Here is a 21518-nt window from a genome sequence, read left to right on the forward strand (position 1 = left end):
ACAATACAGTTAAATACTAGCAAGAATGGACCTGATTCTCCACTATCTTGTAGCTTGTGGTGATGCTCACTAGTCTGATTTAGTAATGAGTTATATCCAGCTTGCTCAGGGGTAAAGGACTGGAGTAGAGATTCATACCCAGGGGATAAAAGTCTCAACCCTCAACCTTATGTAAGTCTTGAAACAAGGGTAACTGATTGGATAATATACTGAGACTTCTTACACTGTTAATAAAACCTGATGTGAGCTTCCTGACTATACACATTTCAACCCAATTTCTATTTGAACTCTGAACTCTAGTATTCAAAAACCTTCTTTGAAAGAAGCCATTTTGCTGGCTTGCCCCAGTGATGTCTGTAACTGCTTGCCACTCAAAAACCTCCCATTCCATTATATCCCAACCTTTGAATGCAGTAGGAAGAGGAATGTGATAATACTACATTATCCAATACTTCCTTCTTCAGGACATTGATCAAATACAACATCCTTGTTAACTACTGTTATCCCCATTTTAAAAATGGGAAATTGAACCAGGCAAGTTAAATGACTTGTCTAAACTACATGGAAATTCTGTCAGAGTGAGGATTAGAACATAGGAGTCCAGGCACCCACTCCTATGTTCAAGCCCATAGACAGTTTTGCCTCTCAAGTAGCTTAAGTGCTCAATCAAAGTAACCTCAAAAATCAATTCAATTATTATCCACGATTAAACTTGCATTTTTAAAAATGGAAAACACAGTTAACTTTTCATTCCAGAACATCCATGAAATTGCTTCTGCATTATTCTGCCTTCCTTTTTTATTTTTTACCCAAGTTTGAAAAAGAGCTACTTTGAAAGCAATGCATCTTCACTTTAAGAAATGAGGAAGAGTGGAAGAAAGTAATATTATATTTTAGATCTTTAAATACGCATATATATATACATATATTACCTTTGGTATTAGTCTGGCCAAATATCAAAGATGAGATAAGATTTCCCAAGGCTCCAGAAGAATGGAATATTAGAAAGAAGATCCCAAAATACTGATTGATGACATCTCTTCCAATTTTTCCTGCCTTTTGGCCATATGAATTGCCAGCTATTGTGAGATAGGTGCATTTAGCAGACCAGAGAGGGGCTCCCCCAAGTCCCAGGATCATGGAGGTAGGGATTAGCGTGTACCTGCCAAAGAATACTTTCATTTAGTATCGATTTTTTTTAAAATCTGTTTGTCCATCTATCTGCCCTCCAAGACCGATCTTGGAGCACTGCATTTCATAAATAAAATACATAAGCCAAATTATTTCCAGAGCCTCAGATGCCTAACACACATGATAATACACCCAAACCATGGACAGTGTCTGCATCCTCTGTTTGTGGGGGGCTTAGCCACTGTCCTGCCTCAGGACTCTATTCCAGCTCTTACACACACACACCCCTCTCACCAGCAAAGACCCAACCTTCGAGGGGAAGGTGAGGGTGTGGGGTGGTTGGAGCAGCCCTAAACCCAGGCTAGCCTATTGCTGCCTGGAGCAGCCCCAGGCTAGTCCAGAAGAGCCCTGAGCCCTGACCTTGACTGCCCAGAATAGATCTGAGCTCTGCTCTGGCCTGGCCCAGCCCAGGGGCTGTACTGGGGGGCATTAGTGGAGGTTTGGACAGACTTAGCCTCCCTCAGAACCTGATGCCCTACCCCATGACCCAAACATATTCATCTTTTGTGTAAACTAGTGGAGTTATTGCAAGGACGAATCTGCCTCAATGAATTTTTACCAGGAAAGAGTGAGGTTTTAGAATGATGCCAACTATATTTGGGGGTGTGGGTTGTACAGTTCATACTAGTCTGAGTTCATGAGCCTTTCCTTCTGCAATCTAAGGGCTGGATTATGCTTACACTGCATGGATGTAAAAGGGAGGGAGAGGGGGACAAAACAAGTAGCCTTCCCCTCCTGCTCACTGTCCCCTACCCAATGAAGGGGTGGACTAGTGTTTGGCATGAAGGACACTACAGATTGATCTAACATGAGCTGCCCAGTTCCCCAATACCTCAGCAACCCCCGCAACCATTGGCTTAAAGATGCAATCTTGTCCTAAATATTTTTGAAAAAATTGCTAAAGGGAAAAAATCAACATTTTTGTTGCTAAAGGTAAGTCTGCTAGGCATTTGGAATAGAAGAAAAAGTCCCACAGTTAAGTGGCCTCAAATGGACGGTCTGCATTCAGTTCTATTTTTTTAGTTCTACTCTTTTCTCGTGTTCTATTTGTTTTTAATCCTTTCTTCATTCTGGGCTGGATATATTCGTTTCTACTCCATGATAGTCTCTTGCAATGTATCAGTAAAGTTCAAATTAGTGGTGTACTTTCTAATCCATAATACTAAGGCAGGATAGGAATGAGGCAAAACAAGCACATCCACACCTCATTGAAACAAATCGTGATTTATGCAAACAACTGAAATGTTAAAACGGGGGCTACATCTACACTGCAGGCTTCTTGGGCAAGAACCTTTTTGCGAAAGATCTTCCACAAAAAGTTCTTGTGCAAAAGAGCATCCACATTACAAAAGTGCATCGCAAAAGCAATGTGCTTTTGCGCAAGAGAGTGTCCACACTGCATGGATGCTCTTGCGCAAGAAAGCTCTGATGGCCATTGTGCTTTTTTCGATAGTCTGTTTTTGTGCAAGAAACCCCTGTTTGCCGTCCACACATGCCTTTTTGTGCAAGAGCTGTTGCACAAAAAGGCTTATTCCTTGTAAAAAGAGGAATAAATCTTGAACAATAAGCCCTCTCTTCTTATTATGTAAATTTTCTTACACAAAAATGTGCCTGTAGTGTGGACGTGACACAAGTTTTTGCACAAAACCAACCATTTTTGCGCAAAAACTCTGCAGTGTAGACGTAACCATAAAGTGAACAGAGTTGGGTCTCTCTATCTTTTTCTGCAGCTGGGTTAACCATTCTGAGGACTCACATTTGGGAAATTCTAGGGGATTTTGTTCATGTGATATCTTTTTTTTCCTAGGACAGACTCTGGCTGAAATGAAGTATTGAATATCCGACCACAAGATCAGTTCGTTTCTCCCTGCATCTTTTGTGCTATGAATATCCAAAATCAGTCCTTAAGGGCATGTCCACACTAGAAAATTATAAATAATAACTCCCAAAATAACTATTTTGAAATAAGCTTATTCTCCAAAGAAAGCAGGAGTTATTATTTTGAAATAATCAGCTCCTTATTTAGAAATAATGGGCTTGGTACTGTGGATATTTCAAAATAACTCCCTTCTGTAGACCAAGGCTAGAAGGCCCATTCAGCTTGGTTTTAGTTGGCATAGAGCAGTATTTACTAAGAGAGGGTAACCTTATGATCACCTACCCTACAAGAGTGATGGACATACAGAAGTGCAGCTTCAATGGTATGTTGTAGGGCAGGCTATCTATTTACTCAGCTATGGCTTTTCCTTTGTTACACTGGTCCAAAAAGCTGCATGCATTGAGCTATTTATTCATGAGAAGCTATTGATTGAAATAGAGAAATGGACTAGAACCAAAACAGTGAATCTAGGGAAGTTTGGTTTGGATCTGAACTTTTTAATTAGCTGTCAAATGAGCCAAACCTCAGATTTGAACAGTCTCAAAGTATGGGAAAGTTTGGCTCACCATCCAAACCTTTGCAGCTCAAGCCCATCTTAAAATGAACCAGAGGAGATTGGCTGGAGCAAAGTTTACCAACTTCTTGGCGCTCCTATCTCTGCAGTGACAGGAAACTAATTGTGTGGTATGAATCTAAGGAAGATACATTGCCCTTTGAGGTATCTAACCCAAGTGCAATGAATGGGGTTTCATTAGTTAAACTTTGGAACAGTGTAATAGACCATCAGTACCAGCTGGCATAGAAGTTGCCCAAAGAGTATGCGATGTAACAGCACATGGAGCCTGCAATGGTCCACTTGCAGCCCAGTCTCTTAATGAGGATTGGAGGGAGAAACATGGAAGAGAGGATGAGAGCTGCATAGATAACACTTAGTGAGGCAACACCAAGGCCTTCTTCAGAGTGGAGACTGCTCTGTGGAGACAAAAACAAGATGACCCAGAATTTACCATATGCATGTATTAAATAGGCACAGTGAGAAGGGGAGATGTGGTATCTGAAATATCAGCACTTGCAAAGCCACAAGGGTATGGATAGGAAAAGGGGAGTGGGGAAGGGGATACTCAAAACTTGGCTTTAGTCAGAGATAGGATGAAATCATCAGCTGGATCTATATTTTAACATCCCCGACCCCTCCAAGTTCCAGGGTTTTGGTATAACCTATCAAAGATAGGGACCACTTCTACATTTTTGATCCAGATTCAGGTTTGGACTCTAAATAGTTGAAACATTTGGGATGCAGAGTGGGGATCCGATCCAGAATTTCGGTTTGCCACCAACACAGTTTGGTTTTTAGAATAATGTGAATTTAGGAAAATCTGTTTTCCTTGTTTACTTTGAAATGAAAGTCTATCGATTCATACTCCTAAGTACTTTAAGCATAAGGTTTGAAAACTTCCTCAAAGGTTCAAATTCCAGCAAGAACTAGTTGGCCCTTCCCAGATAGATCTGTGTTCCATTCAGTTTACTTAATGCGGGAAGATTATTTCAAAGGATACCCCCAACAAATTGAAGTTGTTTGTTGCCTTGGAAGTCCCAGGGGATATTTTTGTAGGAGCATAAGGTCACTATGACATCGTTAGCCAAAACTACCCATCGCTATTATGACATGTTGCATGGTGGGCAGCCAGTTGTCTGCGTCTCTCCACTCCAGAGATGGGTGCTTTTCAGTGGTTAGCTACAAGTCTTGGACGTATAGAGAGTAATTAGTAGAGTGCACAAATGTGATAATTACAGGGGGCTTCCTGTTTACAACAATTAAACCAATTGTGTCTTTGGTCCATGGTTAGGGCTCCTAGATGCTACAGTCATATTAATAAATAAATCTTTGGTCAGGTCATGCTCTCCACTTCCATGAGCAGAAGAGGTTAAAGTTACATGCGATATGAAACTGGAATTTCCATTTCATGGGAAATTGTCATTTCACACAAAAACACACACACATACACACAAGCCCCCAGCTGACTGAAAAGCTAAAATTTTGAAGTTTCCCACAAAACAAAAATTCCCCAAAAGTTTGTTTTGGGAGCATAAGAATGGCATTTCAATAAGGTAAAAATGTGCTGTTTCTGCTTTCTCATTTTGATTTCTTTTGATTTTTATGTTGTTAATATTAAGCTATATAATACAAAGTTGAAATGAGAATCAAAATGATTGGTTTCAGCTTTGTGCCACTGAAAAACATTATTGGAAAACAACACTTTTCTGCAAGAAGTTTTTTATTTAGATGAAACTGCATTTTGATATTAAACTTGTCTGTTGCAGGATTTTTGACCAGCTGTTTAGAGTTCCAGGTCAGAATAATGCTGCCTGAAGAAATATTAATTTCTGCTACTTCCCTTCCATGATTGCCATTGTGCAGCCATAAGGAACTCATTTTTCAATAGGCATTCAAATTGGCTTGCAGAGTCTTATTTAAAAATCCATATTAAAAAAAAGCATTGCCAGCTCCGGGCATGTAACTACTATTAACTGGAACTCAAGAAATCACGAGATTGGTTTAAACATTCGTGAGATGAGAGAGAAATTCTTTGTGGTTCCTGCTAGGCTACAATGCAAACAGATAACCAGGCTTCAACTTTTTAGACTGTGTCTTAACAGGATTGTCCAATCATGTTAAGTTTACATGATTGAAAATGCACCCTTTTTCTTTATCAAGAGGGGGCCACAGAGGAGAACTATCTCCTGCATTACCAACATCCCTTCCTGCAGCATTCTGGGATTTTTGAACCAGCTTTTTTTTCTGAAATTTGATTTGAGATCTGACAAGATCACAACTTGAAGATCACGTGACGGGGAAGGGGGCATCCTGCTTTTGGCATTGTACAAGCCTGCAAACAAAACCGCATGCCTCTTTTTCATAGCCTACTTAGGTCTTAGGCATTTCTTTACAGATCGAGGCATTTCTAGAACTATTTCTGAAGATGATGTATTACGCCTAAATATCCTGTCTGTTTCTGAGCCATGCAAGTGCATAACAAGGATAAAATAATTAACAGAAGCTCTGGAACTTGGGCAAAATTCATTAGCTTTTGCAAGGCTGATAACTCAACTCACACCAGAAAATCACATGTATTCTTCAAAGATATCAAGAAAAGACTTTTACATTTCATACCCTTTGCATAGACTAATGCAACTATAGGGACAGCTATCATAGCAACTACTGGGCCATATATCATAGCAATTACTACAAGTTGGACTTCCCAGGTCCTTCACCCTTGGGACCTGACCAGTCCTGGATGAGGGATTTTGCTGGGAATCTGTGACCCTCTGGGAAGTCGCATGCTGCGGATCCCTGCCCCACTGAGCTACCATTGCTCTCAGACTCTCTGGGCAGCAACACACGTATCTCTCCCCGCCACAGGGCGACCTGCTGCCATGCACTGGACAGTGCCACTGTCAGCTTTGTTGTGGGCAGCCCTCTGCCCTGCCAGCCCTGCAGGGATCCTTGCCACTGGCCTTCCACCGGGACTTTCTGGTCCTGCAACATCTGTGCCGGACCATGGATGTTGCTGGACCAGAGAATCCCAGTTAAGTGAGTTTCAACTTGTAGTTATATTTACCTGCAGACTCTGGAGCCCTCCATATGCAATAAATAGAAGTAAAAATCCAAAAGAAATGATCAGAACATTTTTCAGATTGCTTTCCATGTTGGTTCATAGAAGACAAAGTCTTGTCAGTTCAAGGTGTTGATGAATGTCCCAGCTGGTGCTTAGGGGGGGAAACAGGATCTGCTTGTTGGTTAGGATTATTTCTCACTGCATCTGTAGCAGAAACACAACTGGCTAACAATTCTATCAGCCGTGAACTTTACTTTCTCTGATACTGAAAACTCCATATGAACCAGTTACTCAGTTGTTGGGAAGCAATAAAAATTAAGACTTATCAACTTGCATTAGATCTCTGTACTTTATATTCAAGTTCACAAAGCATTGCAAGAATGAGGCAAAATTTCATATTTCACCTGTATAGTATGTGGCTTCTTTCTTTCCCTGCACAGAAGAAAAGAATGCAGATAGTTAAATGTATAGCTGGAATACAATTACAGATAAACCTTAAAGGGCAAAGATTAAAAGGTCACCTGGCAATCTGTATCAGGTCTGTTCCTTAACTAAGTTTGCAAATCAGACAAACAGACCAGACTGTTTATGTAATTGGGTAATGTGAGATTGTTACTTAGATGGTTCCACAATCTTTACAAAGAGACAGCACACAAAAATAGGGGTGCTGCCTATTTTGTCTAAACATTGAAGATTCCCTACTCCCAGCAAAATGGGGTGGAATCTGATTTTACCCACCTGGGACTCAATCTGTCAGCTACTAGATGACACAGTGTTGCTGCTCAGACATACATTCAATCAAGACAAAAGAAAGAAAGAAAGAAAAAGTCTAAATACTATTATAACATGCCAAGAAGTCAAAGCTAGCTTCTGTTTTTGAGAAACATCCAGTTTCTAATGTTTGTTTGATCTTGTTTTATAATTCAAGTAAATGCAGAAGAAAAATATTCTTCCAGCCCTAGGTAGGAGTGAAGCTTTGGGGTTTTTTTTGTTTGTTTTGAGAATAGCACATTTATAAGAAAATGCAAGAATTCCTAAATAGCCAGTGAAATACTGTTATAAAATAGGGTCTAATTTTCAGCTGAGCCTTAATCCAGCCTTTGGTTTGGAGTTGCAAATTATGGTAGTTGCATACCTAGCCTTCTCACATAGTGTTGGAATTTAGATCAGTGCTGAACCGAACTCATGTATAAGAATTGGACAGTGATACTGACCCTCACCAACAATGAAACACTTCACTGCCCACCCTGATGCAAGAAACATGTAGACTTGCAACAGTGAGAGAAAGGCATGTCACATTTTCAAAATCTGTTTGTTTAGTAATACTTCACCTTGCTGTTAGCAATCCAGAGAGGGAAGCTTTTAAAAATTGTTTTTAAGGTGGCACTCTTCTCTTTCATTTAAGGCACAATTGGATAGGAATTGTGTGTTTGCTCTCAACTGACAGTCTTTTCCCTCAGCAACACCTGTTCATGGAAAGTATTTCTGGGGCCTTTGTTTTTTGATTGATCTGAGAGACATTTAGGCCTGTTTGATGTCCCATCCAGACCTTTAGATTAACCTTCTGCTAATGAGTCTCGCCAAAGGAATGTGCAGACCCTTTTCCACAGAAATCTGATAAGGTTGAGGTGCTCTTCATTTTGTACCACACTGTGAGCATCTCCAGTGGGCCTGCTGTGTATCAGCCCTGACACCCCTTTCATTCCTTCTGTCAGTTTGTCTAAGATTAAGTGAGTCTCAAGATCTGAGCCGAACCTGTGTGCAATTTCAGTTCTCAAGCAGGGAGTCTGCACATCCCTAGCTAAAAGCTCTGACATGAAGCTCTGATCATAGAAACTGGAGATGGAATGGACCAATTAAATAAATGACTCCATCCCACAGCCAAGAATGTCTGTTCTCTGAGGTGATTATAACTGAGCCCAGACGTCCCTTAAATCACAGCAGACCTTCTGGTTGACTTCTTTTTTTTTAAGTGCTCACGTCTCCCTCCTTTACCAGCCTCCCTCCTTTACCAGCGTATCTGTTAATTTTAGGCTTAGGTGGAACATACCCAACAAACACAGAAGACCACCATAGACCCCTCTATCTCTGGCCAGAGACTGGATGTTACTTTATTGGCTTTGATCTCTGGCATTTTGTGGCTCCCAGATCATGGGTCATAAGAACAGCGATACTGGGTAAGGCTAATGGTCCCGCTATCTATCCTGTTTCCCATCAGTGACCAATGCCACGTGCTGCAGAGGGAATGAGCAGAACAAGCAATCATTGAGTAATCCATCCCCTGTCATCCACTCCCTACTTCCGGCACCAAGAGTTTACAGTAGCCCAAGAGCTGCTCTAAATTATCCCTGGCTGATGATGGTCCCCAAGGGGCTGTCCACTAATGAGGGGTTGCCAGAGCACACTGACATCTGGCTATACTTTCCTCGCAGAATTTTCCTAACCCTGGAATCAGGCGATGGGGTGTGGTGGTGTTGGGGGAGAGGGGGAGAGAAGGGTATTGTGATGACAGAAGATAGCTATGACTTTTAATAGGTAGCAGGTTTAAAACAAACCAAGGAAGTTTTTCTTCCCACAGCGCATGGTCGGTCGGCCTGTGGAACTCCTTGCCACAGGAGGTTGTGAAGACCAGAACTTTAACCGGGTTCGAGAAAGAACTAGATAAATTCATGGAGGATAGGACCATCAATAGTTATTAGGAAGGATGGGTAGGAATGGTGTCCCTAGCCTCTGTCAGAAGCTGGGAATGTGTGACAGGAGTGGGATCATGGGATGATTGCGTGTTCTGTTCACTCCCTCTGGGGCATCTGAATCAGCAGACAGGATACAGGGCTAGATGGACCTTTGGTCTGACCCAGTATGGCCGTTCTTATGACAACTTTGCACGCCAGCTGGAGAGATATCTGGCTGTTTTACTGCCCCTTTCTCCTGCTGAAGTGTCATAGATGGATTAGAATATGGGTCCAGGACCATCTTTAAAAGCAGCAATATTAACAAAAGAAATTTAAATAGCTCACTATATAAGGAGACTCTCATCTCAGTTACTTGGATTGGAGCCCTTTTTTGTGGGCTGTCTGTGCTCTGAGCTTCTCCCATAGGCAAAGTCAGCAAGTTACATGTCCTAAATTAGCGAATTAACAAGGCCCACTTTTCTAAAAAATTCCCCTTGTTTAACCCATTAGCAAGTTAACAAAGCCATTCCCCTTGTTTAACTCTCATTATATTTGAGTCCTAGATACTGGGATTTATTTCCAGGTACCAATTTGGAGGGCAAGGTGCTGCCAGACCAGAAAAAGTTGCTGTCTGTGAAAGGCCAAACCCACCTCACCACACTCAACCTCTCAGAATGTGAATAGTAATAGAAATGTAACTGTGTTAGTCTGGTGTAGCTGAAGCAAAATACAGGACTATGTAGCACTTTAAAGACTAACAAGATGGTTTATTAGACTCTCAGAATGTGAGTCACTCTGTAAAGATTGCTACAGTATTTGTGCCTCAGAAAGGAAATTAACCCTTCCTATGCTGCCTCCCCAGAAAATATAAGGCCAGAGCAATAGATTCCAATGGATGATCTGGAGATTTATGTAACCCATACAGGGCAACATGACTTGGACAAAAATAAAAGGGTTCCCATGGTGATAGTGTGATAAAGCAATCCATCTCTACCTGAAACATCTTTCGACCCGAAAGGGAAGGAGTCTACATTTCGGCTGTGTCTAGACTGGCCAGTTTTTCTGGAAAATCAGCCACTTTTCCGGGAAAAACTTGCCAGCTGTCTACACTGGCCGCTTGAATTTCCGCAAAAGCACTGACGATCTCATGTAAGATTGTCAGTGTTCTTGTGGAAATACTAGGCTGCTTCCGTTCGGGCAAAAGTCCTTTTGCACAAAACTTTTGCGCAAAAGGGCCAGTATAGACAGCTCAGATTTGTTTTCTGCAAAAAAGCCCCAATTGTGAAAATGGCGATCGGGGCTTTTTTGCGGAAAAGCGTCCGTGCCAATCTAGACACTCTGTTCCGAAAATGCTTTTAACGGAAAACTTTTCCATTAAAAGCATTTCCAGAAAATCATGCCAGTCTAGATGTAGCCTTCCAATATAATATACTGTGGTTTTCATCCTGAAATTTTTGAAATCATACAGCCCCAATTCAATATCCAGTTAATCTGTTCCATAAACATTCAGTTAATATCCAGGCTGCTCAGTCCACGCCGGTTACAAAATACATTCTTTATCTCTGCAAAAGTTTGGTTACATGGTTCGATCTGACCTGCTTTGGTACCTCACTAGTGTGGAAACTCAATCAATCATGACAGGTGTCCCCTGCAATAACCAGCCGCTTCCAAGAAGGATCATTCCCACTTCTTGGTTTTAGGGAATGGGCTTTGTGCCTCCACCCACTTTCTCTGTGAGTGGAGGCAGGGTAAATTGAACCAGTACATTTCCTATCAGGTATATCATTTGCAGGCATTCCCATTAGGGCTGACTCCCGCCTCCTTCAAGTTCCCTCCTCACTTGATGTGACTGATAAGCAGGACTAAATAAGACACATCATGCAGGTATGCAGCTGCATATTGCTGCTGGTGGCCATGGAGGATACAACCTATTAAATGCTTAAGGGCTGCTAAGTGGAATAATCCAAGTAGAAAAGGCAGTTTTCTCCTAGGAATCAGGAGGGTAATCAGTGGAGTAATTCTGTCATCAAAGTCAAGGGAGGGCAAAAGTATCAGAGGTGTAGCCATGTTAGTCTGTAACTTTAAAAATGAGTAGTCCTGTGGCATCTTTGAGGCTAGCAAAAAAAAAAAAAGTGTGTGTGTGTGTGTGTATATATATATATATATAAATGATATACATAAATTGTTAGTCTCTAAGGTGCCATAGGACTACTTGCATGAGTTCCCTCCTAACTCCTAAAGCTTTAAACAACACTGCCAAACTTTCCATCTCTACTTCCTGTCCCTTCAGACACTCCCCATTCTCTTTTCCATAACCTATCCATAAATATCCTTCTTCAGTTCACTCCTCTAAGGTCTCTGTACCCTCTTTGCCACATCCAGTATCCTGCTGCCCCTAGGTCTGTCTAAATCTTATCCTGTAATGTTTTCCTCTCGGTCTTCCTCCTAAGATGCCCACTTTTCCTTTCATTCCCCCTCTTTGCCCCAGATGTATCCCATCATCCCTCCTTTCCTTGCCTTGCTTTGCCTCGCCTCGCCTCACCCATTTCTCCAACACCCCTTATCTTCATCTTTCATCTCTCTGCTTGAATCTTCCTCAAGACCTCAACCCAGTTTTTCCTTCTCAGGCTCCCCTCCTGCAAATCCCTTGCACACCCCTCTATGGTCCTCTTTCTTCATCTCTTGACCTTCTCCTTTGTCATCACCCCTATAGCCCTCTGCCTCCCTACCCACACAGTGCACCATCACCCCTCTGCTCCCTTTACCTATCTCCTCAGGTGGGAAGAGGAGAAACTTTCCATGCTCTGCACTGTGAGTGAGATGGGATTCAGAGGGAAGCCCAGTTAGAAAGAGAACAGAGTGGCTGAAGGCCTGAGTCTCAGCAGTGGTGTCTTACCTGCACATCCATGGGGCTGTGTGGTTCTTACTCGCAGCAGGCTGCTTAGCAGCTGCCATCTCTGCTGAGCTCAATTGTTTAGGTAACTTGTGCTGTCTCTGTAGTAGAGGCTAAGATTGGCTTGGGGCAAGGTGCTCTCAGCACAGCATGGCTCCTCCCCTGAATTCCTGCTTGCTCAGTCAGGGTGCCAGACTTAAAGTCTGTGTCACAAATCATCCACTGGGACATTAAACTCAGCAGAGAGCTCCCTACACATGAAGTAGGATGTGTAATGCATTCACTTCCCTACAGGCAGCTCTCATCTTGCTCTGCTTCAGCCCATCCACGCTTTACCTTCTGAAAATATCCTGCCTCTGAGCAGTTCACATCTGTATTTACCTCTCTCTTTCATGTGGCTCAAAACAACTTTATTAATGCACGTTCTACTACCTGGTGCTTGCCTGCATATGAGGTGACTCAGAAGGACTGAGTACACGTAAGAAACAGCACATACCACTGTTGTAATATGGACCTTTTCTAATGAAAGGGGCAGGCAGTTCCTCTTTGCTAGTCACAGAGGCTTGTACCACTGCTCCTCTCTCACTACTTGTCGGCAGCTCAGAAAATTCACTCAACTGCTTTTTAACATGTCAGATATAACCGCACCTCAAAACTCATGGGGCACTCATGACTTACTCTCTTCTGTCCCTCTAAATTTCTCCTCTCTTATTTGCAGGGTCATGGATGACTCCACTGTACCTATGTCTATGCTATTATTCTTACCACTCTTCCCTCGCCCCTCTCTGCCTCACTGTTCCTCCTGCACTCATCTCTAGCCACTGTTCATGATGTCCCTAAGCTTGGCACATCCTGCTTATCGCACCAGGAAGGCTGGTCCAGCAGTTAGGGCCTTAATTTAGCACCTGGGAGTCCTGAGGTCAATTTACTTACTACAGCACAGACTTCCAGTACAACAGTGGGCAAGTGGCTTTGTCTATCCATGGCTGAGTTCCCTATCTATGAAATGGGGGGTAATAGAATTTCTCTACTTGACAGGGGATTAAAGTTTATAAGGCACTCATACACAGCAGTGATGGGTGATCATATAAGTGTGATGGTTTCCCCCACACATACCCATCTCTACAACGCTCATTCCTAACGAACTAACACAAAAGATGCTATAACACCCAGATTCTCAAACTGGGTGTTGTGGCCCCAAAAGAGCTACAAATGAATCTCAAAGGGTCACAACTCTTCTCTCCCCTTCCCCCAACCAGTCTTTATAGCTAGATAGGCAAGAGTAGATCCTGAAACATATTTATTGGGATCATGAGATGGAAAAGGCCGAGAACCACCATTGTAAAGTGGAGTCACATCTTGGTCTCCCAGGATATACCTACACAACAGTGTTATTTCAGAATAACTGACATTATTCTGAAGTAACAAAGAGCACGTCTACACAGTAAGCCATTATTTCAAAATAATGTCAAGCTGGAGGACTTCCTCCTCTGACTGTAGCCCTCATTTCATGAGGAGTAAGGGAAGTCAAAGGAAGAGTGTTCTTCCTTCAACTTCCTGCTGTGCCGACAGCGCCAAAAGTCGAATTAAACTATTTCGACTTCAGCTACGCAATTGATGAAGCTCAAGGTGTGTAGCTTAATTCCACTTTTGCTGGGAGAGGAGAGGGTAAGGGTATTGGGAGCCGTATGTTGTGCAGGCCTGATTTAATTGGAAAAATTCTTAATAAAGTATCCCCCCCCAAACTTACCCTTGCGGCCCGCAGCTGTTTTCTTTGGAGTAATATGGCCCTCACCACTTTCCGAGTTGTGCAGGCCTGGGTTAGACTCTTGCCCAGTGGTCTCCAACCTTTTTATACCCAAGATCACTTTTTAAATGACAGACCAAGCCAAGATCTACTGTCCCGCCCCTTCCTTGAAGCCCCGCCCTCTCTAATCTCTTCCTCTCCATCACTTGCTCTCCCCAATACTTATACTGCTGCTTTTTTTTTTTTTAATTCTTCTGTAGGAAGGTTTTTCCAACATTAGGCCTGTCTAGACTGGACCAAATGTCAGAAAAAAACCCTTCTTTTGGAAGCCACCTTATTCCTTGTGGAAAGAGGAATATAGGGGTGACCAAAAGAACCTGTTTGCTCTTCCACTAAAAAAGTGGAAGAACAAACGCAACCCTGGATGCAGAAGAGTTTTTCTGGGATATCTCCAGAATCCTGAAAAACTCCTGCAGTCTAGCTGGACCCTTGCTGTGTTGAGACTGGATGTGTAGGGTCTGGGGTGGGAATGAGGGATTTGGGTGTGGGAAGGGGTGAGCGGTGCAAGGTCTGGGAGGAAATCTGGATGCAGGAGGAGATGGAGAAGGGGACACTGGCTCGGGGAGGGGGCTCCAGGCCGGGCAGTGTTGGGATACTAAGCAAGCCACAGGCTTGTGGATGTGAGGGTGCAGGAATTTGGGTTGGCATATGTGAGGGGCTCAGGGCAGGGGGTTCCAGTGTTTGATAGGCTCAGATCTAGGGTCTGGGGAAGGGGGAGTGCAGGAGTGGTTGTGGCCAGATGGGGGCTTGGCCAGGCTTCATTTTTAAATAAAATGCTATGTCAAACACAAAACGTTTTTGCATTGTCTTTATTTATGAGACGGGCAGGGAACCTGCCTTGAGTCAGGGGTCACTGACCCATAGAAAAGTCATTTGGGAGCAGGGGACACAGTACTGGGGAGGGGTGCTAGTGGGTTCTGGGGCAGGGAACAGGGTGCCAGTGGGGACAGGGGAGAGGGGGCGGGGTGCCAGGACAGGTTCCTGCAGCAGGACAGGGTGCTGGGGGGAAAGGTTTCTGCAGAGGGGAGCAGGGAGACAGGTTTCTGTAGTAGGAGACAGGGTGCCAGAGGGAACTGTTTTCTGCAGGGGGGGCTGGTTTCTTCAGCAGGGTGGGAGGGCAAGGGAGAGGGAACAGGTTTGGGGCAGAGGAGAGGGAACAAGGTTGGGGGCAGAGGAGAGGGAACAAGGTTGGGGGCAGGGAGTTTCCTACACCAGCCACGGAGGGAAGCCTCCGACCCGCACTCCCTCTGGACTGACCGCAGGGCAGCTGGCTGTGGCACTCAGCCAGGGTGCACCAAGCTCCACGTGGGCAGGCTCAGAGGAGAAGCCGCCGATCAGCTGGAGCATGGGGCAGCCTCTTTCAGCTGAAAGCCACAGTCAGCTGGCTGGAGTGTTTCAGCCCTCCCGGCCTCCCAGCTCCCACCATTCCTCGCAGCTACTCACCTGTGTTATTGCTCAGTGAGTAGCTGCTCCTCAAATGAGGAAATCTAATGTAAATGTACTGCGCAAGTGCGCAGTTCAGAGAGGGCTCAAGAGCTACTCTTAGAGCCCCTGAGATCTACCGGTAGATCGCGATCTACTGGTTGTTGAGCACGGCTCTTGCCCTTAGCCATTAGTTCAATTGAACTACCTTTCAGAAGGCTTGCTGTGAACGGCAATTTCAATATTGATGACAGACGTCTCAAAAGCAATCTGGTAAAACTTAAAAAACAACAAATAGTCTAGTAGCACTTTAAAGACTAACAAAACATGTTACAGCCTGTTCATCTGAATCAGTCCTGATTTCCTCTCCACCCATCCCCCCCACGTCCTCTCCCATGCTGTGAGGCTGGCAAACATTCATGTGCCATTCTAATCTCACCTAGATCTCAAAGCAGACAGTCCCAGGGTGCACATTAGAATTGCAAAACTCTGTTTCCTGTCCCTTCCCTGTTTGAAAACTTCCCCTAGTCATTTCAGCTCCCAGTGAATGCTCTGAGCTAGTAACACAAAATAATATTTCTGAAGCTACCACATAACCTCACTCTTTGCAATCATCAAAAGTAACAGCAATCATTATTTCCCAAAAGAGAGCATAATCCTGAGCTCAGTGTTAAAATTGATTCTTTCTTTCATATCTAGTTCTCATGAACGGTCAAAACACTGCAGTGCAGTTTACCCATTCCCAGGAAACAGTACCAGCTGACTGGCCACTTTCTCAGATGCAGTATTCTGAGTACCTTTGGGCCTGGGCCCGTTCCAGTCTTCTTCCCAGCTCTCAGAACACTGATTTCAGGTGAAGCAAAAGACAGGACTATGTAGCACTTCAAAGACTAACAAGATGGTTTATTAGAATCATCTAATAAACCATCTTGTTAGTCTTTGAAGTGCTACATAGACCTGTATTTTGCTTCAGCAACACCAGACTAACACGGCTACATTTCTATCTTGACTTCAGAAGGTTTTCATTTAGAGAGCAGAAAGAATTCTTAGGGCCTTAAACTCAAGTGATGGACTTAAGGGACATGCAAGCACAAATCATTTTCGTGCCCAAGTAGAAGAGCATGTGCACTGACCCTGGATGACCCAACGCTAGAGTTAGGGTGTAATCAGTTCTCCCTGCCAGTTCTTTCCTTGGTGTTTGTTGAGGCTGCCCCTGGGTTACGCGGATCCGACTTATGTCGGATCCGTACTTACGAATGGGGCTTTTCTCGCCCCGGAGGACGCGGGCGGCGGGACCGCCCAGACGCGCCGCGGTCCCGCCACCCGCGTCCTCTGGGGCGAGAAAAGCCGCTCCGCGTCTCCCTGGTCTGCTGGGGGGGGGGGGGCACCCCAGCAGACCAGGGAGATGTGGAGCAAAGCCGCGGAGGATGCGGGCGGTGGGACCGCAACGCGTCTGGGCGGTCCCGCCGCCCGCGTCCTCCGGGGCGAGAAAAGCCCCGTTCGTAAGTACGGATCTGACATAAGTCGCATCTGCGTAACCCGGGGACTGCCTGTATTTCAAAGTAACTCTCCATATTTCAAAATAAGAAGGTGAGCATCCACACTACCAAGCTTATCTACACAGCAAGCCATTATTTCAAAATAATGTTGAGCTGGAGGACTTCTTACTCTGACTCCTGTAACCCTCACTTCACGAGGAGAAGAGAAGTCGAAGGAAAAGTGTTCTTCCTTCGACTTCCTGCTGTACAAACGGCGCCAAAAGCCGAATTAAGCTATTTCGACGTCAGCTATGCAATCGATGTAGCTCAAGTTGCGTAGCTTAATTCGACTTTTGTCCTTCAGTGTAGACTTTTTGCCCTCTGTGTTGCTCAAAATTAAAGAACACACCTCCCCCATCCCATCCGATATACTTGTTTATCCTTGGAACCACCTTCTTTTTTAGTCACATTGACTTGAATGCTACGCTACCTGAGCAAGAGTAGCAAAATCTGTTCCAGCTCCCTGGTGTTTTCCTTTCTGTTCCTATGGAGTAGAAAAGCATGAATTAGCCCACACAGGATTTTTTAAGAGCATTAACAAATATGTTTACAAAACTCTTAGAAACAAATGGAGGTTAGCAATAATGAATTATTTCTATCCTACAAGATTGTTTTCAGATTTGCAGCAAATATATAGCATGCCACAGTTTGATTTTGCTTTACATCCTCCACCAAAGATCTACAGATTCTAAATGGTCTGTGAATTGTAAGAGTCAATTTTGCAGAATCTCATATTGATTCTCATCTACTGAATACAAGCAACTCCACACTGGACTTTCTGTGGATGGCATTCTAAGAGCTGACAATAATTACTGATATTTACAAGAAGGAAACAGGAGAAAGCTATAAATTACAGTATATCTAATATATTAGGACCAACCCACCAACACCCCAGCTGCTCTGCCCCAGGCGTCCCCAAGTCAGACGCTGCTGAAACTGACCAGTGGCTGACTACAGGAAGCCTGAGGCAGATTTGCTCTGCCCCGGGCTTCCTGGAATCAGCCGCTGATCAGTTTCAGCAGCTGCTGACTTGGGGACACCTGGGGTAGAGCAGCTGGGGTGCTGCCGGGTTGGTCCCGCAGCACCGCTCCTCGGCGCTACTGGACCAACCCGGCAGTGAACCCAGCAGCTCTGTCCCAGGCGTCCAGATTCAGCCGCTGTTGAAACTGATCAGCGGCTGATTCCAGGAAGCCCAGGGCAGAGCAACTCTGCCTCGGGCTTCCTGTAGTCAGCCGTTGGTCAGTTTCAGCAGCGGCTGAATCTGGACACCTGTTCCGACTTACTTACAAATTCAACTTAAGAACAAACCTACAGTCCCTATCTTGTACGTAACCTGGGGACTGCCTGTAACTCCTCAACGTAGACGTGCCCTGAGAGAATAATGAGTCTGATCTACAGCCTTGGCTGAGAGCTCGCTGGCTTTTAGCTCATGTACGAAGCTCCAGGTGCCAGGTTCAATTCCATCCATGGGCATTACAATAACATTTAGCTTGAGCCAAGTGCTGATGGACATTATGGAAGCTTCCTCCACAGAACTATGCTAACCAATCTCAGCCCTAGCCTTGGAGATCCTGTTATTATGACTTTTTTTTCTGGGCACAGACAACCAGTTTCTAATCATGGAGTGACTGAGAGACAAGAAGAGGCTTGTAAAGTTATGATACAGACAGACTACTCAGTCTCAATGTGACATTTTACAAGGTGATAGATGTTGTCAGAGAGAGATTAGTGCTTCTTTTCCAAAATTCAGCTTGAAAATGCTGAAAAGTGACTGAATATGTTTTAGAAAAGAACATACACTAAAACCCACATTAGGACCCCCAAATCTTGATCAGGACCTCCGATCTTAGTTCACAGCTTGTACTTATTTCTCTATAATGGGCTGAATCTAACCAGTGGATGTGAATATCCGATTGTTTGACAAATTCTGGATTCCGATCCAAATGCAAAGTTAGGATCTGGCATCTGGGTCAGGCCCATTTCTCATTTTTTCCCAAAAAGTTTCCCTTACAAAGTAATGGAGCAAGGGGAATTTTTTCTAGTGGTCACTTTGATGCATTCACAAGATGGTCTAACAGCCAAATGTTAGGAACACAAAATGCCATCTAGCCCTCTAGCCTTTTTTTAAGTTCTAAATTGTTTTCTCTATCCTCACAGACTCCTTCCTTCAGAAAAGATTTAGGTATTTCTTGAACTCATTAAGGCTCTTTGTGTCAGTCATGTCCCTGGTAATATTATCCTTTGTGAGAAGTGGCTTTTCCCTATTTATTCTGAAAACCAGATTCTCGACTAAGTGCCATTAGCCTTACACAGGTACCTGATTCTTGAGGAATCTCCCTCAGCATAATACCAGTGTAATGCAGCTCAGAGGAACTTCTTTTTCATAATCTTTGAGTCAAGCACTGCTAAATATAGAAACCGAGCATACCAAATAGGAAGTTGTCAACTTGTCAGCAAGATATGGAAGCAAACTTGAATGTGGAAATTTGCTTGTTTTTGCATCTGGGTCAGTTTAAGTAAAAACTAGGCGTGACAAATTATCAAAGGGATCTTTGACCCTGCTGACTTTGTCCATTTCTCTGAAAACTTTCAGTGAAAATATATTTAGTGTCATGAAGCATATAAAATGACAAAGCTGCCTTCATGAGACTCATCTTAGAAGTGCATCAGGAGTAAGGAAAATGAAAGCCAGATGTTACTTCAGGAGCTACAAAATCAGTATGATCATACATATGGTTTCATGAAACTTCAGAAGATGGCTCAAGGTAACAGGTGATTACTGTAGCTCAGTGTTCCACATTTGGAGCTAAAATAACACTTCCTACACTTATCCTTTAATATAGCAACTCCAATTTTAAAATGAGCCATATAAATCCAATGATCTGATTGGCCACTATCTAAGCTATTGAGAGGTCAGCAGCAAGGGCTGGAATTTATTTACTCAGTGACACAAAATATCGCTTTGCTCAGGTTACATCTAGACTACAATGTTTTACTGGAAAAAGGTACACAAATTGCACTTTGCAATTTGCATACCTTTTTCCAATAGTTTTGTCGGAAGACGCTTTTCTGAAATTTGGCCCGTCTACACTGGGCCAAATTTCAGAAAAACCTCCTCTTTTGGAAGAGCCCTTTTCCCTCATGGAATGAGGAAGACAGGGCTTCCGAAAGAGCGCGTCTTCTCTTCCACAAAAAAAAGCGGAAGAGCAGACACGTTCCCTGGACGCAGCAGAGTATCCTGGAAAAACTCTGTAGTCTAGGCATAGCCTCAGTTTCAAAAGGCATATTTTAGAGGTGAGGAATGAGCTGTCAGAGGCAAGCACAAAACAGAGAATAACATTTTGGGAAGTTTTAAAAATCTTTTTCTATTCCTCCCAGAGCAGAATATAGATGGGGAGAAGACTGTATGTCAGGAAGATAGAAGTGAAAATCAATTTCTTTGTTAGTAAATGACTCATAACAGTTTTAAAATTCCCCTCTGCTGGAGAGAGAGATACATGGCTAAAGAATGTTGACAGCCTGCTGGAAGGAGCTAGCTTAGTGGTTTGAAAGGGGAACAAAAGATTCAGATCCCGCTAGGGCGATATAACACACTTCTGACCCATACAAGGGCTGGAAAGACAGAATGACTTTATTTCTTGGCTCTAGTCATCTGACCTGGGTTAGGGATACAAAGGTATTTGTCACATGATAGAAGTCAATGCTAGAACAGGTGGGGGAAAATGGGAAAATTTTCTGTAAACTCCCCCTCCTCTTTTTTCATCAAAAAATCAATATTTGGATTTTTTTTTCAGTTAGCTCTGGTCAGTATCATGTAGCTTCCTGTATCCAAGGCTTTTGAATGAAACCTTAAAAACCTGTCAGCCCTTTATGAATGAGATTCCAAGACACTTTTGACAAGAGTAGGCATTTACTCCTTGATTTTTGACCGAACAATTATCCTTCCTTCCTCATAAATCCACTGTTGACTGTCTGCTCATTTCCCACCCAGAGGCGGCTGCATTTCAGCAGAGCTATAGGTGAAAGATGCTATGTGTCTCTGCAGCGTTTTTTTCCTCCAAGTTCCAAGTTTCATGGACATAACTCAGACCTGTGAAAAAAGAGGCTCCTGTGCCAGAGAAATGGGATTGTTATTCAAAACTGATGTTCTACCTCCTCTAATTATCTGGCTAGCATCAGTTTGTCAGTGAGGCAGGCAGGAAGGTGTTTATTTATTACAAGAATAGTCCCTACGTAATCCCATCAGCTAAAAGCAGATTGTATTGGGTGTGCATCCAGCCAGAATATGAACCTGACTCTTAAATGGGAAAGTCACCATGGAATAATGAAAATACATTTTTAAAAATACAAGACAAGGCAACAAATTCCTCCAGTTGTTCACAGAGCTAATGGAGATTCTGTATTACCTCACCTCTGCCAATCCTTGGTAATTGACAAAGTACTTCGTTAGTGCTTTAGAGATCATTGACGCACAAGAGAAAAATAATCTATATACTTTT

At 43.5% G+C, this 21518-nt stretch overlaps 1 protein-coding gene across 8 annotated transcripts in view; it reads right to left on the reverse strand.

Moving 5' to 3' along the window:
• The window catches only part of UNC93A (unc-93 homolog A), a 37911-nt gene extending 22257 nt beyond the window's left edge, over positions 1 to 15654 (reverse strand). Inside the window, exons 1-6 of one of the 8 annotated variants that reach the window (XM_089777334.1) lie at positions 15503 to 15654; positions 14003 to 14100; positions 7092 to 7119; positions 6691 to 6891; positions 3861 to 4042; positions 933 to 1162 (exon numbers count right to left, since the gene is read on the reverse strand). In XM_089777334.1, the coding sequence (XP_089633460.1) occupies positions 933 to 1162; positions 3861 to 4042; positions 6691 to 6777 (499 nt within the window). In that variant the 5' untranslated portion in view covers positions 6778 to 6891; positions 7092 to 7119; positions 14003 to 14100; positions 15503 to 15654. Of the gene's footprint in view, positions 1 to 932; positions 1163 to 3860; positions 4043 to 6690; positions 7120 to 12255; positions 12453 to 14002; positions 14101 to 15502 lie in introns of those variants that run through there. The other 7 variants (XM_089777336.1, XM_089777339.1, XM_089777333.1 and 4 more) reach the window with 7 other exon arrangements.
• Between the last annotated feature and the right edge of the window lie 5864 nt (positions 15655 to 21518).

Source organism: Pelodiscus sinensis, chromosome 3 (genome assembly GCF_052426305.1).
Source record: "Pelodiscus sinensis isolate ZL-2025 chromosome 3, ASM5242630v1, whole genome shotgun sequence".
Taxonomy (NCBI): Eukaryota; Metazoa; Chordata; order Testudines; family Trionychidae; genus Pelodiscus; species Pelodiscus sinensis.